Below are 17,909 nucleotides of genomic sequence, written 5' to 3' on the forward strand. Positions count from 1 at the left end.
ACTCCTATGAGGTACAACTCAATCTTGAAAGGTTAGATGATCCAAAAGGCAAGCCAAAAAATACAGAACACCTGTCAGAAAACATTGAAAATACCCCATTTTTCATTAAGAGGCTAACAAGGTATAAAATAAAGAGCACGAGACCAGCAACAAGGGAACAGCTCAGGTACAAAATCTGCCTATGTCCAGTTTACCTCTCTCAGCCTCAGCTGCCACAAAAATGGGGTAACAGTATCTATCAGGCCCACCTCATAGCTGTTGTAACAACCTGACTTTGTGAAATGTAAATATTAAAGCCGAAAGAGACATGGACATGGAAAAAGACAGGAAAGGACAGAACAGTTCTCTGCTAAAAATAAAAGCGAGTTATCACTGTCCTCTCCTCTTAGACACTTAATACAACATAATCACTTCTATTTAAAAAAAAAAAAAAAGGATTTCTAAACAAGAGATCAAAGAAGAAAAGAAAAATTATTTTCTCTTTCTAAGATCAAGATTCACTTTATGATCAGGTCTTTCCCACCTCCTAAGTTCTGACTAACGGATCGGAAATAAACTCAAGCCAGGCCTGCTATGATAAACAGCTAACATTATGACATGGACCCATGGCCTCTCTCCTGGGACAAGATTCAAGAAACAGAGATGTGCAGTGGTAAAAGCAGAGACTCAGAAATGGGACTGTCGCCCATAAGCTATATGACCGAAGGATGTTACTTAACCTCTATTCCTCAGTTCTCTTATTGGCAAAATGGCAGGATAAGTATCAACATTGCAGGGTTGTTACAAGAGTAAAATGAGTTCACAGATGCCATGCATTCAAAATCCTGCCCAGCACACACGTAGCCGCTACTGAGCCCTTGCTGTTAATACTGTTATGGGGGCCATGGGGTGGAATCACACACTCACATCCATCAGAGTGTTTCTCTCAATGTATTACAGCTGTATTTATGTGTTTCTCTCAGCTACTAAAATGTGGAGCTCCTTTAAGGCAGGAGTACCTACATCTATAATTTTAATATCTAGCACAATGAACTATATATATTAGCCACTCAAACATATTTCTTTAGAAAAATCATTTTTAAAAACATTTATTACATCCTACATACCTAACACTGCTTTAGGTAACAACAGGCTTCTAAAGGAATGTATAGATCAAGGAAATTACACATCTAAATAAACACAAAAATTAAGCAACACCACATTAAACTGTACAAATTATCTAGGTTCAGAAGTCAACTTTCTGCCTTCCCTAAACATCACCAATAAAAAGCAAAGATCTTCAACTGTGAACAGATGAAATTTCCTGGCATTTATAGCAACAAAATGTCCCATAAATATGACCCTCCAGTGTTAAAGCCCCATGCCTCCTCCATTTGCTAGTATCTCAGTATGTCAACCAGAAAACCAGGATAGAACTTCATAGAGTACCAAAAAAGGGCCAATAAGCTACACCATAAATGCACCTAACCTAAACCTATTCAGAAATGGTGAAATAGTAACTGCTACATAAACAGATAAGTGACAAAAACATGTTATATCCATGGAATGCAGTTTTCCACCAATTACTTACACAAAGAGTCAGGACCCTCACACTGTTATCTAGTAATTTGAATAATTCTAAAATGTTACAACTGACAAATTACCTGTCATACTCAACTCACAATCTAACATGAAGAGCAGGAAACAGCAGCTCTCCCAGATATGAGTTTTAATCAGACTCCATTAACATTCAAATTCCTGGAGAGCAGAACAAATATACAGACCTCGCCTTGAAAATACATATTTCGGGCGCCTGGGTGGCTCAGTGGGTTAAGCCGCTGCCTTCGGCTCAGGTCATGATTCCAGGGTCCTGGGATCGAGTCCCGCATCGGGCTCTCTGCTCAGCAGGGAGCCTGGTTCCCCTCTCTCTCTCTGCCTGCCTCTCTGCCTACTTGTGATCTCTCTGTCAAATAAATAAATAAAATCTTTAAAAAAAAAAAAAAAAAAAAGAAAATACATATTTCATCACAGTCTGGGAAATCTTATGCTGACATTTAATACATGATTAACCTCAAGGGTGCTTCTATAGGATTTTGTCAATGCCTTTCCCACAAGTAGAATCCCAGTGAAAAATAAGCATCCCTCCTTTATAGCTAAAAAAGGTTAAGAAAAGAAGCCCTTCAAATACTAAGCCAAAACAAAACCAAGAGTTCCTTTTTTATGTAATAGTAACCTCAGTTACTAAGCAGGGACATTTTGCCATGGTAATTCTGAGTACCTATAAGAAACACCAAGAGACAAAAAATATTCAGGCAATAAGGAAGCAGTTATGGGGATCAACCTAAAATAAGGGAAGAAATGACAAGACTTATTTCAAAAGCATAAAAAAAGAACAGTCTACAGTGTTCCAGGCCAGCGTTCCAAAGAACAAGAGGACTGCAGACATTTAAAGATTTCCAACAATGCTCATCAATTGTTCTCCATCTCCTTTAAGACAAAGCTACAGGAAACTTCCAGTGTAACTTTCAGAAATTTTCACTTACAAGTAAGAAACAAGAAACAAGAAATTAACACTCAGCTATTTTCTAGTTTACATAATCTTTTTCTTTGCAGATCTTTAACAGATTCTTCTAAAGTAAGACAGAGCCATTTCAACGAAGCCTCTCGGAGAACCAGGTTTTAGACAATGAGCTCTACCTTTGAGGATTCATAATCAGAACTGTAACATGAATACTTACAGGGCATACTCAGGTATAGGTAGCTTGCTCACATCAAATATTTCTTTATCCTTCATCAGATACACGGAGCGTATATAAGAGACAAAACACTGTAAAAATAAGTGGTTTAAATGCAGGATATGTAAAAGTCAGGAAGGGAAAAGAAATTTAAACCAGATAAAAGAAAATTAACCAAAGGAACAAATTCAACAGTCGTAAAAAAATCTTAAAAAATAGATGAGCATATCTCCTTTCCACCAAAAAAACAAAACAAAACAAAAAACCTATCTTTTAAGAACTGTGATATTAGATTAGACTAAATTTGGTTTCATCAAACAACTCAACATAGACTATCACCTCAAAAAGCTATTCTAGAAGTTGGTATCATTTGTTGAAATACATATGGTAACATGGGGGGAAAATGTAGGCTCTGGGATCATACAGATGACAATCTGAGCTCTTTTCTTACTGGCTGAGCAAATCTCTTGGGTCTCTGCCAGTTTCCTCTTCTATCAGAGACCACAACACCTTCTACTTCAAGTGTTACAGGAGAAACTAATCAAAACAATGCATCTAGGGACGCCTGGGTGGCTCAGTTGGTTGGACGACTGCCTTCGGCTCAGGGCGTGATCCTGGAGTCCCGGGATCGAGTCCCACATCAGGCTCCCAGCTCCATGGGGAGTCTGCTTTGCTCTCTGACCTTCTCCTCACTCATGCTCTCTCTCACTGTCTCTCTCTCTCAAATAAATAAATAAATAATCTTTAAAAAAAAAAAAAAAAAAAAAACAATGCATCTAGAGTACCTGGGCATAGCTTCTGGGATACAATAAATATCAGTAAATACTAGCTATTAAGAGTAATTATTTTAGTAGTCAAAGGATATGTTTTCCAAGAAAATAAAATGTTACTGTATTTAAAATTAAGTTTAATAAAATGACAGAAAAAAGCTTATCTCTAAAGCCTTCCATTTTATATTATCATCTCAATTAATTTGCCATCATCATCTCGTGCCGTTTTTCTTCTGTTTAAAAAGAAAAAAAGGTATCTTTATACCAAGAACTATATAAACCAAAAAGTAAACATGACCCTGATCCTTTGTCAGTCTTAACATAGGGAACAAAGATGATGAAATACATCAAAACAAGCATTTATTATTTTAAAATTTTTAGAAAGTATATTTATATTTATATATTTATATATATATTTATATTTATATATTTTCTGAACTTCAAATTTATTCTAACTTTAAGCCAATCCTTTCTTCAAACCATTTTCCCTGTCTCCATATGCATGAAAAACAATGAATGGCTCCAGTTCAAGGATAATTTTTTCCCCTATAATTGTTCACCAAAAAAAAGTAAATAAATATATATATACTTTTTTAAAAGTAAATGTGTGTGTGTATGTGTGTGTATATATGTGTGTATATATATATATTTATATATATATATATATATATATATCGCCCCTGTTGCCTATCATTTTTCTTCTATCCAGATTATAATCAAAGGCTAGAAAATCACTTCTATGAAACTAGATAGCTTGCCGCTGTTGGCAATGTAGCTAGCCGTTCTGCTAAACCATGCGTGACACCCAATAAATCACATCATTTATTTCAATGCGCATTCTATAATCTTTGTTCTGGAAGGCTCATTTGTTGTATGCACAAACCAGTGAAACATCCTTCTAATGTTCCTTATTTCCCAATTCATAATTGAATGACCTCTTAGGTATGCAGCAAGTCACGACATTTCAGAATCCATGTATAATATTTTTAAATGTGCATACTATTTCCAAAACTGTTAAAAGAGTTAACTCCCAGGTCAAAGTCTGTCTACTAGACAAAATATGCACACAAATGTTTGCATGTTCAAAAATTAAGAAAAAAAAAATTTTCCCTTTAAAGGCCTTTTTCATTAGGTCTCAGGTGAAGTGAGCTGTTAGAAACTCAACTTTGCACAGTTCCATATTTGGTTTTATTTCTCCTGATGTATCATAGAAGTACTGAACAAAGTCACACATGAATTTCCGTCTCGGCCTGCTACTTAATACCTTACGTGACCTTGGACAATTTTTAATTTTCGCAATCTATTATTTACTCCTAAATAAAATCCCATCAATACTACCTCCCCATGTGTTGTTGGGAAGATGAAGTTGAGAGCACATCAAACTGCCATGTAGCAGAGTCATGTCATGACTAAGTGCTTAACACCATGTAAGCATTCAAATTTTAGCTTTCATCACTCATGTTATTTTAAGCACAGTGAGGCTAACTTGATAAAATATAACATAAGTTAATTTTTAAAAAGAAATGTGAGATTTGCTCTTTAAATAAAACTTCCTTCCCGAGAATATTCAGTTTCCAAACCATAACATAAAAGCCTGACTGACTACTGACCGTTTTTCTGCTCCGACTCCTCATCCAGTTAGGATGCTCTTTCCACATCACCTCCTCCTTCCTTCCCCTCACTTCCTCTATCTGCTGAAATAGAATCCAACCTCTGAATCCTAACTCTCTTAACTCACTGCTGGCATGTTATGGGAGATGCAGAGACAGAGATTGTATGTAGATCTCATAACCTCAATGTAAGCAGAAGCATGATGAAAAGAGCTTTATAACAGGGACTCAAATATCTGTCCATTTAATGACCAGGTAGTGGTAAGCACAACATAAAACTATTCCCCTTCTTCCTTTCCTAAAGTATCTACTGCTGGGCACTCTAAGAATTAAAATGTAAGTTTCACTGAAAGTGAGAATTCTTTGTATTTGCTAATCAAAAGGATTTCTAAGTCAAAAAAGTAATTAGGGAACATTAAGTCATATTTATAGACTAAAATTTCATTCCTAAAGACAATTTAATAAAAGAGCTGTGCTACGCTTTCTAGAAATTTAGTCTAATATAAGAAATTACAATAAATGTGCTAAAGAAGCACAGAGCTGACTGACAGTTTCCCAGGTTACTCTAAGAAATACATAATCTTTTTAAAACTTAAAGAATACGATCAAGTTATCTGCGAACTGCACTACTTGAATATCTGAGGCATAACCATGAAGCCTAGAAGTAATAGAAAACGCTGAATTTTAACTTTATTATATGGTCCATTCCAACTAAGGTACCCAATTTACCAACAACTTACCCTTTGAGCTCTTTCTTTTAAATCTTGATCTTGTGCTAAAAATGCCTCCAATTTTTTCTGGATGTCTATAAGTTTTTCTGGGTTGATTCTTTATAACAACAACAAAAAAAAAGGTTAAACTAGGACATCTCAATTTTAGAAACTGAAGACAGCATATAGCATTTTCATAGTCTTCTCAATACTTTTAAATCTATAACATTATTTCTCATGTAGGAGCCAGAGTAGACTGAAATTACACTAGACATTAACTTGACCCACACATTATGCATAACTTGGGGAGGGGAGGATCAAGATCAGAAATCTTTTCTCAAGACCCCATGCTGAGTGAAAGATACTAATGTTAACATCCACTTATCATTGGTTACTTCTTATGTCCATGAAGTTGGAAAAGCCTCTCATGGGAGATCTACTGTCCATGAAATAAAATAAATGAAATCTAATGTCATTTTTGTAAGTATTTCCATTCTCAGTCAAATATCATAAAACTGGTTTTAAATAATAAGAAGTCAAAAGATACAAATAATGTTTTCCTTACCTGGAAATTAGGTAAAAGAATCATTACTTAACTCCACCAAGGGAGGTTATAGGGAAGAACGAAATTCTTTCGGGGGTCTAGGTCTCACAAAAGAAATCCCTCTTGTTTCCCTGAGTTAGACTGAACCATTTTGCTTCTGCAAAACCAGGGTGGTGGTAGATGGGGATGGAGGAGGTGTTCTTTACTTTCTTTTAATTATAAAATCAAAGACACAAAAGGTAGAAAACCCTCACTGAGCCTCAACAATTAACAACTCACAACCTTTTTCCATCAAACCCTTACCCAAATCTTCTACCCCACCCCCAACCCCCCAAACACCTTCCAAATTACTTCCCTCCAAGTAAAGCCAGTGTTTCAAGGACCCCAGTGCAGTGAAACTCCGATCCTGATCAATTCTGCTGACAATCTAAAACCTTCAACAGACAGCACAATCCTCAGAAATGGACATATAACCCTACAAATCTTATCCAAAAGGTATAGTCCTCTCAACCCCCAATGCCTGCTGAAGATAACAAGTTCTCTGTTTCATATTATTTTCTCTATGAGCAATCTTCGAAAACTTGTTTAAAAAAAAAAAAAGGGCAAACAAAAAGTCACAAACCAGACAGCAGCAGAAGACAAGAGGGAAGAGGAAATTAAGTGTACATAATTCAACATAATAATTCTGTGCCTCCGTTCTCCTAACAATCACATCAAGACAGCCAGCAGTTCTTACTTGATTTCCTTCACAGGCACTTTCTTCTGGAGAAGCTGCTGCACCATCCCTTTTTCTTCTGAGGGAAGCAGAATTAATAAGGCTTCACCATCCTCTTTGTACCTAAAAAAATAAACAAAAAAAATCTCTTCCACATCAGTACAATCTACATTTTACATTTTAATAGTCTGATGAACATGTAACACAGAAGCAACTTAACGTAATTAGTAAATTCTAGGAATAAAATTTTTTTAACTTCTGTGACAAGAGAAAACTAGGGCTCTGAGCATCTTTTTCAAAATCTCACCACTAAATAGAATTCTGAGTGACTTTTAAGCTACATCACAGTAGGAGAGCCACATCCTAAGAAACAAATCAATTAAAAAGAATTTCTCCTTTTTTTTTTCTTTACGCAGAGAGAGGCAGAGATAGATGGAGAGAGAGAGAATCTTAAGCAGGCTCCATGCCTAGCACAGAGCCCAGCACAGGGCTTGATCTCATGACCCTGAGATCACAATCTGAGCCTGAATCAAGATTCGGAGTCTTAATGGACTGAACCACCCAGGTGCCCCTAAAAAGAATTTCTTAAATAGCTATCTGCCTACAGCAAAAAGACAATTTCCCATTCAAGCCACAAGAGAATCATAATATAATCAGTAATTTCAGAAACATGGTACCCAATACATTAAGGAAATCAAATCACCTTTCTGGGGATTTTATACCTTGGGAGTAACCTTGTTTAATGGTGTCAGTTTTAAGAAAGGGATCTCTGCTCGAATCCATGTGCTTCTTCTCTTCCTTCACCTAGTATAATTCTTACTTCCTGCTAAACCACCAGAAATTTCTATTTAAGTGGGCCACACTACACCCACAGGTACTTGCGCTTTAGTGCCACCTGAATACAGATTTCCCTGATAACTCTGTGTTGGCCATGGACACAAAATGGAACTGGAGGTCTGTGTAATTTTTTTTAAAAGAAACAAAAGAAAAAGTATTCTCATCAAAGCACTCTGTTCAGGGTTCATGCTATAAGGAACAAATTTTTACTAAATAAATTATTTAGTGAGAAAGGTGCCAGGCATAAACTGCAAGCAACACAAAGAAAAAGAAGAACAGCCCTATCTTCAGTGATCTAACATTCGAGCTGACCAGAAAACACAAACACACACAAAAGCAGATCCCAGAGAACATCCCCCAAGATGGTACATTACTAAATGTAGAAGGACAACCAATAAATGCCACAAACTCATAAGTGGAACAGACCACTCAGGCTTAGCCAGAGAAACACAAACTTGTCAGAGCAGACAGAATCTGAGGAGGACCTTGAAAGTCAACCCACATAGGGAAAAGCTAAGGTCTTCCAAAGGGGGAGAATAGCACGAACAAAGGAGTAGAAACCAGAGAATACAAGGCAAACTTAGTTAACTAAAGACAGGAGAAAACCAATGGAAGCCAGTGTCACTAAATGAACAGCAGAAAAGAGTGCCAGAAAGGGACATCAGAGTCTGGTTTTGGAGGACTCTGGACACCTGTGTCTAGAGAGCTAGAATACCACTGCACGTAAGTACAATTTTATCACTGAACACTGGAGGGGAAAACTGTCTGTGTTGACTTACTGTAGGTACCATAAAGACAGAAGAGCAATTTTCGCCTCATGCTGATTTCAAAACTCCACTCCTACACACAAAGTGAAATTCCAGTGTAATATCTTTACAGAAATATATGTATGTGTACATGCGCACACACAGAGAAAAGCATGAAATAAAATTGACCAAAAATGCTAAGAGTTCTCTTTAATTCATAAATTTAACAAAATTTTAAGGGGCCACTAAATGCCAGGCAGCAAAACTAACATAGTTCTGGCTGTCACAGAGCTTACAGACTATCAGGGACAGACAGTAAAACCAGTAACTAACAATAAAGTGGTGTGAGTGTTACGGTGGGCATATGGAAGCAGTAAAGACATGATTGAGAGCTCTACTGAATGTTGTCCAGGAGTCAAAAAAACTGCCCCAAGCAAATGACACCCAAGAACAGAAACCTAAAAAATTTGGAATTAGTCAAATATTAGAGAAGAGTCAAGTTTTCTGGGGAAAAAGGCAGCATTTGCGCAAGTCCTTTGGATAGTTTCACCTTCTCTGGGCTTGTTAGCTTTTTCTAGGGTTTCTAAATGCATGTGTTTTAAACAGGGAGAGAAAGGAGTAAAGCTGAAACACACATTTACTCCTTTTACTGTTTCATAAATGAGAAAATAACACAAATACCTTCTCCTCATTTATTTCAACACCAAATATTTCCATTCAAAATGTTTCATCATCACTTATTCAGAAGAAATATGAATTTAAAGCATGTCCCCTACACAGTGTTGGACTAAACCATCTGTGAAGGCAGAGATCACTAGTCCATGATGTAGTAAGGTGACATCCAGAGCAGACAAGGGATGTGAGAGCCTCTCAAATTCCGAAGTCGGTACAGGGGTAAAGAGAAGTCTCAAGGGTATCAAAACAGCATCCACTGAAGCACAAGGATCTTCAGACGGACTCGAAAGCAGGAGTAATAAGCCTAATCATTACATCTATCTTGTCTACCCATTCATACACCCAGGGATAATCTGGAAGAATGGATCAGGAGTCAAGTCACACAAGGGCCATATCCAAACCTTTTTACAACTCTAACAGCTAAAAGATAGAGCTGCACAAGGTTAAGACAGAGTGCAGCACCAGAATTTAAAAGAACAAAATTCCCATACGAAAATGGAAAAAAATGTCCAAAGTCAAATCCTAAAAGGCAAGAATCTATCAAAAATATCTTCACTGGCCACTTAGCTATTCAACATCACACACGTCTCTTCCCTGTAGCAACGTAAAGCACAAATATCTCCTCTACACCAATACCCAAAAATTTCCAGTAAGCTTTCATTTCAGAAATAAAAACATTAAGAAGCACATTTCTTTTCTTTTCCCTTTTTTTTCAAATGCTTACAAGGACAGTCTATTTACCCATGAGTTAGCTTTTTGTATTTCAAAAGCAATATCCAAGGACTGAGGCTTGATATATGTATAAAGAGAAATAAATGTTCTTCACAAGATCTACATTTTGGAACTCCAGATTAGACAGGTTGTTGTAAGAAACATTCTAAGCAACAAATAAAAAGCCCTGCATCTGAAACACACACACACACAAAAAATCTCATTTTTACCATCAGTAGTAATATCATGTCACATTTATGCAGCCTTTTAGAATTTAGGAGGAACTTCATTTTACATTAATTTGCTAGTCTTTTACATGCAAGCAAGTGGTAGAGGACGCAAATAAATTTCTGGAAAGACCAGCACCTACTAAAAAAACAAACAAACAAACAACAAAAACAACAAAAAAAAAACAGAAATCTAGAACAAAAACAAAAACCACTGGCTAATCATTATATATCAGAGGCTTTAAACTTTCAGTTCATTACCTTTTTCAGCTCTACCAAGACTTCCTCCAGAAAGAAGGGTCCTTAATAGGTTGATCATGATTGTCTGACACCAAGAAGCTTACCTTCACATCCTACAGCTCACTAGCATTTCTAGCTAAACTTGGGAGACCCAGACCACTGACTTCTGGGTCCCAAGAGTAATTCTCCCACTGAAATAACCTCGAAACAACCTCTGGCCAAAGGAAGGAGAGAAAGCCCTGCCATTCTGACAATAAATTGCCTTTTGCCCAATAACCACTAGTCCTCAACTACTTCAATGCCTATTCCCCAACACACCAACTCCACTCCGCTGAAACTTTAAGTGTCCTTTAAACTCTGTCCACTCAGACCTCCAACCACTGCTGTAGCAAGATCTGGCAGTGTTCATGACTGCCTGGCTATTCTCAGTTCTCCCAGCCTGGCTCTCCAAGTTACAGATCAGGCTAGAAGAGAATGTTAGAATAATTCCCTTCTTGTAATTTTAAAAATACATAGGCAAACATATATGAAAATTTTTGTAGGTGGTGAGATGCAGGTGGTATGTTCTGCCAACATCTAGAATCTGTATCGTGAACAAACACTATTTTTATAACAAAACACAAGTTATTACGAAGTAGAAAGCAAAAAGTGTATATGCTTTTAAAATCTACATCTTTTGTGCCATTCTCACTTCACTGAACATCTTAGTATTTATCTTAGTACTTAGTACTATCAGTATTAGGGTACTTCCTTATCTCCACCAGTATTTCTGAGGACATACATGAACATACTTTTCCCACCCACCATACATTTGTATCTAAAAGCTGCTCACTAAGTATCTGGTGAGTGGACAGATGAAAACAAGCCACCAGAGGGTGCATAACCAGACTGGATTTAGAGTCAAAAGAACTGAATCCGAGCCCCAGCTGTACTATTCATTGGCTCTGTAACTGTGGATAATGAGTCACTTTATCACCATACACCACATTCTTATTTATAAATTAACGGTTTGAAGGAAACGATCCAGGTCCCTTCAGAATCTAAAGTCCTATCCCTGTGATTCTTAACATACAAGCTATTGTCACAATATAAGTAGGACCAGGAGGTGGAGAAACAGAGACAACTCTTGGGCACTCTGCAATTCCAAAGCCTTCTTTCTCTCTGCCCCTCCCTGCATCTCCTTCTCTCCTCCCTATGTCTTTACCTTACCTGTGGCAACAGCCCCACGGCGCCTGTCACTGAGGGACAACAGTGCAGTCGGCCCTGCAAAGGCACACAGGCAGCCACAGGAATCAGACTCCAACACTTCTGTTCCTCGTGCACAACATGGCACAAAGGAGAGCTTATTCCGGGAGAAGGGGGATCTCTGACTCACAGAACATCTAAAGACTCTACACTAGATTTAAAAGAAAAGAACAGACTGGGAAATATTCTGGGAAAAATAAAGTCACGTGTAGCATGAGATCTTGGAAATACAGGAGTATACCAGAAGACGCTCAAAAATTTGAAACAATTCAGGGAAACTGGAAAGAAAGCAAGTTGGCTAACATGTGTCACATGGAAAGCTTCTAACAAACTGATGACAAACAAGGATTTAGGGAATTCACAGAGAAAGGGCAAAAATCATTAGAGTCCATCAACTCTGGCCCCAGAATTTTAAAAAAGACTAAGTGTTTATACATTAAAAACAAGAAGAAAACAAATAAAAGTACTGCCTAAAAATTATACTAGGTGAAATTACACTTTCTGGAAACTACTGAAAGAGGTGATTAACCCCATTTTATAGGAGAAGAAATTGAGTCTTAAAGAGATTAAGAACTGGTCACAGAGTCCAAATCCATCAGGCAGTAGCAGCCAGATCCAAAACTAAATTTCTTGACTTTTAAAGAGACTCTTGATCAACTAGGGAGTATCTGTCTCTCGGATTCCAAATAAAAAAGGAAAATGGATATAGTTTTAGTTTATCTTCATGATCATGAATGGCAGCAAATTTAAGTAAAGGTATCTACCTACCTTCCTTCTTCCAGCACCTGGCTTTCATGCCTTCTGGAAGCCCCACCTGAGAGCAGCAGCCACTAGATTTTACTAAATGAAAATATCTGGTTTGGGGCACACCAGCAAGAACAGGAGTCATAGGGTCAGAAAGACCCAAGTACAAATCCCAGCCCTGGCATTTCCCAAGGGATCTTAGACACATTTTACTTCACAATCCCTGAGAAATCATTTCCTAACAGAACAGCCTCTCCCACAAGACCAATATAAAGACCAAATGAGTTCTTGTATTTGTTCACTTAATAGATATCTGAGTGTCAGAAAGTAAATAGCTAAGCCACAACCCGCTCATTCCCTTAGGAAAGAGGATCCTCTGGCTGAAAATGAGAAAGTGACACAGTCAAGTCTCCTCATAAATATATGAATGACAGGCCTCCTGGGAAACAAACATGGCACACGCTAGCATGTGAGCCCTCACCTACAGATGCTAAGGACAGGATGTCCTAGGTCTGTTTAAATGTGTGGATACAAGGAATAGGTCTCTGTAGGCAGCGTGTGACCAAGTACACCAATGGCCCATCTGTGGAAGGGATAAACGGCACAACCCGCTTAGCGACTGTGAGGTCAGACTGGACCAAAGCCTACCCTGAGATGTTGAGAATGGCCCTGTGGAACTATGGTGGAGGTCCCAGACCTCTTACTGCTCACAGATCCCTTACTATTCCTTACCTTCCTACATCCTTGAAACTGTTAGGAAAGCTTGATATTGGGTGTGATAGGCAGCTACTAAAATGGCTCCCAGAAATCTGGGCCTTCTTGCATTTACACCCTTGTGACCCTCCCCACACTGAGTAAGGCTGATTTGTGGAACCATTAAGATATGACAGGTAAGATGGAGTTTGAGTTTCAAGTCTAGGTCATAAAAGACACTGCTGCTTTCACTTTACCCTGTCGTACACTCTCCCTTACTCTCACTGATGAGGCCATCTACTATGTTATAAAAAAGCCCCACAAAAAGAAAAACCACAAGCAAGGACCTCAGAGACACCTGCAACGTGAATGAGCTTGTCACGGGACCCACCACCAGCAGAGTCTGCAAGTACTGTGTGACACCCTGACTACAGTCTTGTGAGGACACAAATGAGCAGCCATGGATGAGCCACACCTGATTTCTGATCCACAGAAACCGGGAGAAATGATTCTTGCTTTAAGCCACTGTACTGTGCTATTGCAGTAGCACAGTATACTGTGGTTATACTGCAGTAGCTTAATTAATTTTAGGTAAGCTCTGATTCCTGAGTCTGATTTGAGAAAGTAATTGTGTTATCTGAACCGTCTACTCTGTGCCAGGCCCTGTTTAAAGCACTCAAGGTATATCAAATAAGTAGACATATTTCCTTGCCTTTATGGAGCTTCCATTCTAGTGAAGAGAAAGGAAAACAATTTACTAAGGAAAAGCCCTAGTATATTTGAAGGTACTGGTATGGAAAAAAGAAAGTACAGAATGAGGTGAGGAGGAATGATTAGTGCAGGTTAAGAAAGATAGCCATGCAGATGCTCAAGGAAAAACCATTCCAGAAAAAGAAACTGTAACTTAAAGGAGCCATGGAGGGGAAAAACATGCCCAGCATGAAGGAGAAAGAGCTCCACCAGTGTGAAGCATAGGGGCAGAGGGGAACAGAAAGTACAGTTGGAAGGGCCTGAATAATATCAAGTCACTGGCTTTTATTCGGAGTGAACAGGAAGCCATCAGAGGGCTGACATGATCTGACTTGTGTTTAAAAGGATCACTGTGCCTGCTGTGTTGAGAACAGACTGCAGGAGAGCAAGGAGAAAGCTCCCAGAACTAAAACCGACTCCTAAGGAGTATCAGCCCACTTATCAACCTCTGTAGCTAACCTGGTCCATCTCCATCCCAGCTCAATGCTTCTTGATGCAAAATAAAGAACTGGTTTTGCCCTTTAAAAAAACAAAAAAACTTTAAATTTCTAAATGGCAACCAGACCAAGGCAGAAAGCCATGTAAAGAACCATTATCCAGGGGCGCCTGGGTGGCTCGGTGGGTTAAGCCTCTGCCTTCAGCTCAGGTCATGATCTCAAGGTCCTGGGATTGAGTCTTGCTCGGGCTCTCTGCTCGCCAGTGAGCGTGCTTCCCCCTCTCTCTCTGCCTGCCTCTCTGCCTACTTGTGATCTCTCTCTGCCAAATAAATAAATAAAATCTTAAAAAAAAAAAAAAGAACCATTATCTACCTAGAAGAAGCAGGCTGAAAATAAGATCTTCATAAATCTAAGCTAAAGGAATTAAAGAAGCAAGAATCTCCACCAGCAAAGATTGCTCCCATCTCATACCTAAATATATTCAGGGTAACCTTCAGTAAATTAAAGCTCATGGAAATTGTCTTTTACTTTTATTATTTCAATTTACAAAACAATTAAGAACACTTTTTAAAAATTTCCTTTATTATCTATTCCATAAAGTACCAGTATTTTCCACAAACCATAAACTCTTCTAAGTTATCACGGCAAAAATTTGAACTACTTTGCATCTTCATCTGTGCTGGTTGGTTTAAATTGCTGCCCAGGAGCGTGCAAAGCAAAGAGTTGGCCTCTGCTGCCCCCTAGTGGAACCATACTCTGCTATCTACATCATTCACAAAGTCTGAGATCAGGCAGGAAAGGCTTAGGGGAATACCACTGGAATTATTTTACCCCAGCTCTAGAAAACAACAGTTGCACATATATAAACAAATCTTTTTCTTTTTTTAAGTAACCTCTAGGCCCAACGTGGGGCTCTCACTGATGAACTTGAGATCAAGAGTGGCATACTCTACCAACTGAGCCAGCCAGGCACTGACTCTCACCTTTTATAATTAAACTCCCAAGAGTTACATATGAACAGTTATTTATAACTCATATCTTCCATCCAAAGACCTCTACTCTCCAAATAAAGCACTTATAAAAAAGAGGAGTGGGGTAAGTGAGCCTGGGTGGCTCAGTGGGTGAAGCATCCAACGCTTGATCTCAGCTCAGGTCTTGACCTCAGGGTTGTGAGTTCAAGTGTTGCACTAGACTCCACACTGGGCGTGAAGCCTACTCTTAAAAATTAATTAATGAATTAATTAATTTACAAAAATTTTTTTAAAGAGGAATATCTAATGTATGCCTACTTTTCATTACCAAATATTTTTTATTTTCAAATGGGCATCATCTTGAGAAATGGAAAAGCTTGCTTTTATGAGTATCAAGCACTGCAAGCCCTAAAGACAATCGTTTTTAAGTACACTGTGTCACAGAATACAGCTTGATAAAATTATATTCATATTCCTTACCTCACCTGTCACTAAATGAGACTGTCTCAGTCTCTAAATGAGATCACTTTGTTAAAAGGGGTGTGGATGGTTAAGGAAAAAAGACAAAATTTTTCTCAATACTACGGATCAAGAGAATTTTAGGTGAATAAATTAAAACAAAGTACTTCAAGACAAGTACCGGATTCACCATTTCCACTCAGCTAAATCACATAAAGGTAAAAAAGATTCCTCAAACCTTAGCTATTTTGCCACAAAGCACTGAATTCATTTCTCTATATTCATATATTACAGCTCACCTCCACAAGTAAACACTATCTGGCAACCCAGTTTTAATTACAGCATAAACACAGGATTTTAATTAGTTTCAAATTTTAATTTAGCCTTATTCAATTCAATTATCCAGTCTCATGGCCCAAGAAACTTTCTAATTATCTGTAAGCCCACTAATGGCAACTTTTAAACTGCAATTTCACTATTTCTCTTATTAAACTGCCCAAGAAAAAAAAAAGGATTGCATATCCTAAACATTCCCACTGACTACTCATCTAAAAGAGTCAATTCAAACATTTTTAATTGGTTACAAGGGATCAAAACAGACTTGTACTTTAAAAATTAATGACATTAGATATTACAATAGTTTTTCAAATTAGTATTTTCTCTTCAAATACAATAGTGATGCTGCTGTAGCTACTCTTCATCTCCAGTCATTAGGACCAATTTAACCTTCACCTTGGTATGTTCGACTACATAAGATTTTCAACAACCTCTATGGGAACCAAAAACCTTGAAATAATCCTCTCTGGTGAACTGTTTTCTGATGCAGTGAGATGTCCAATCATTTTCATAAAAGAAAAGTAATTGTAAAATACTATTTAAAAGTGTTCTATAGGGTGGCTCAGTCAGTTAAGCATCTGCCTCCGCTCAGGTCATGATCTCGGGATCCTAAGATCAAGCCACACATCAGGCTCCCTGCTTCACGGGAAGCCTGCTTCTCCCTCTCTCTCTGCCCCTCCCCCTGCCTGTGTGCTCTCATGCTCTCTGACAAATAAATCAAATAAATAAATAAAAGTGTTCTATAAAGAAATGTATTTGCCCTATCTCCAAACCAAATGGTGAAACTAATAAGCCCGTGTGCCCCTGGAGCAGTATGCTCATGAGAAGCCACGCCCCACCTTATCCAGATTGCAAACGTGTGCACAGGTACATGTACGGACGGATTCATACATACTACCCATTTACTGAAGAACATGAAATATTGGAGGAACATTCATTCCACCAACCACCACTCACCACTTCTGAGTCTCTCACTGTGAAAGCTAATCCAAACAGGTGCCCATACGAGCATCAATGATATACCACCCACCTTTCTATAAAATGAAAAACGAGACCTCTGTTCTAACCAGGTCCAATTTCCTTAGACCCCATGAGAAGCTGAAATGTCACCAGTCTACAGGCAAGTCTGTCTGAAGGCATGATGACACCATATACAGAACCCACTTCTAACTCAACTGCTTATTCAAATTACATTGTTAATTGCAATAAAAACACTCTTGACCCCAAAGTACATAAATAGCTTTATCTTTCACTATTGCACTATCCTCTCCCTTGATGCTGGACACAAGAAATGTGCTAGACTACATTTTGATTATAGTCCATGTTTAATGGCCCACAAGGTAAATGTGACTCAAGCAATCAAACGTTATTAAGACTAAAAATGAATAGAAGGAGAGCTCTACTTGTTCTCAGGTGACAGGACGACATGAAAAACCTTCACATCAGCCAAAACATACAACAAAATTCACCAGATATGACCAAAAAATTTTTTTTCTACAAAGTCATTCAAACACTATGGATTCAAAGAAATTTAAAATAACTACACACTAAAGAGATTTAATAGAGAAACAAAGGACAGGGTACACTTGGGGCTACTTGCTGGAAGGGACACAGGGCAAGCAGAAGGACAAGTCTGCTGGAGACAATACGTTCTGCTTGGAAGATGGTTTAAATCTTGGGTCTAAAGATCCTGCCATCTCTGAGAAACCATTCAGCACAAGTCGTGACTTAAAAATCGGAAGAAACTGTTAGACCAGGCAGAATAACATGTGGTG

General features: G+C 38.1%; 1 protein-coding gene across 2 annotated transcripts in view; it reads right to left on the reverse strand.

Moving 5' to 3' along the window:
- The window catches only part of DDX10 (DEAD-box helicase 10), a 293,705-nt gene that overhangs the window by 245,278 nt on the left and 30,518 nt on the right, over positions 1-17,909 (reverse strand). For both annotated transcript variants that reach the window (XM_044257693.1, XM_044257694.1), the window contains exons 10-12: positions 7,085-7,186; positions 5,835-5,922; positions 2,718-2,806 (exon numbers count right to left, since the gene is read on the reverse strand). In XM_044257693.1, coding sequence (XP_044113628.1) covers positions 2,718-2,806; positions 5,835-5,922; positions 7,085-7,186 — 279 coding nt within the window. The remainder of the gene's footprint in view (positions 1-2,717; positions 2,807-5,834; positions 5,923-7,084; positions 7,187-17,909) is intronic.

This window comes from Neovison vison, chromosome 7 (assembly GCF_020171115.1).
Source record: "Neovison vison isolate M4711 chromosome 7, ASM_NN_V1, whole genome shotgun sequence".
NCBI classification, from domain to species: domain Eukaryota; kingdom Metazoa; phylum Chordata; class Mammalia; order Carnivora; family Mustelidae; genus Neogale; species Neogale vison.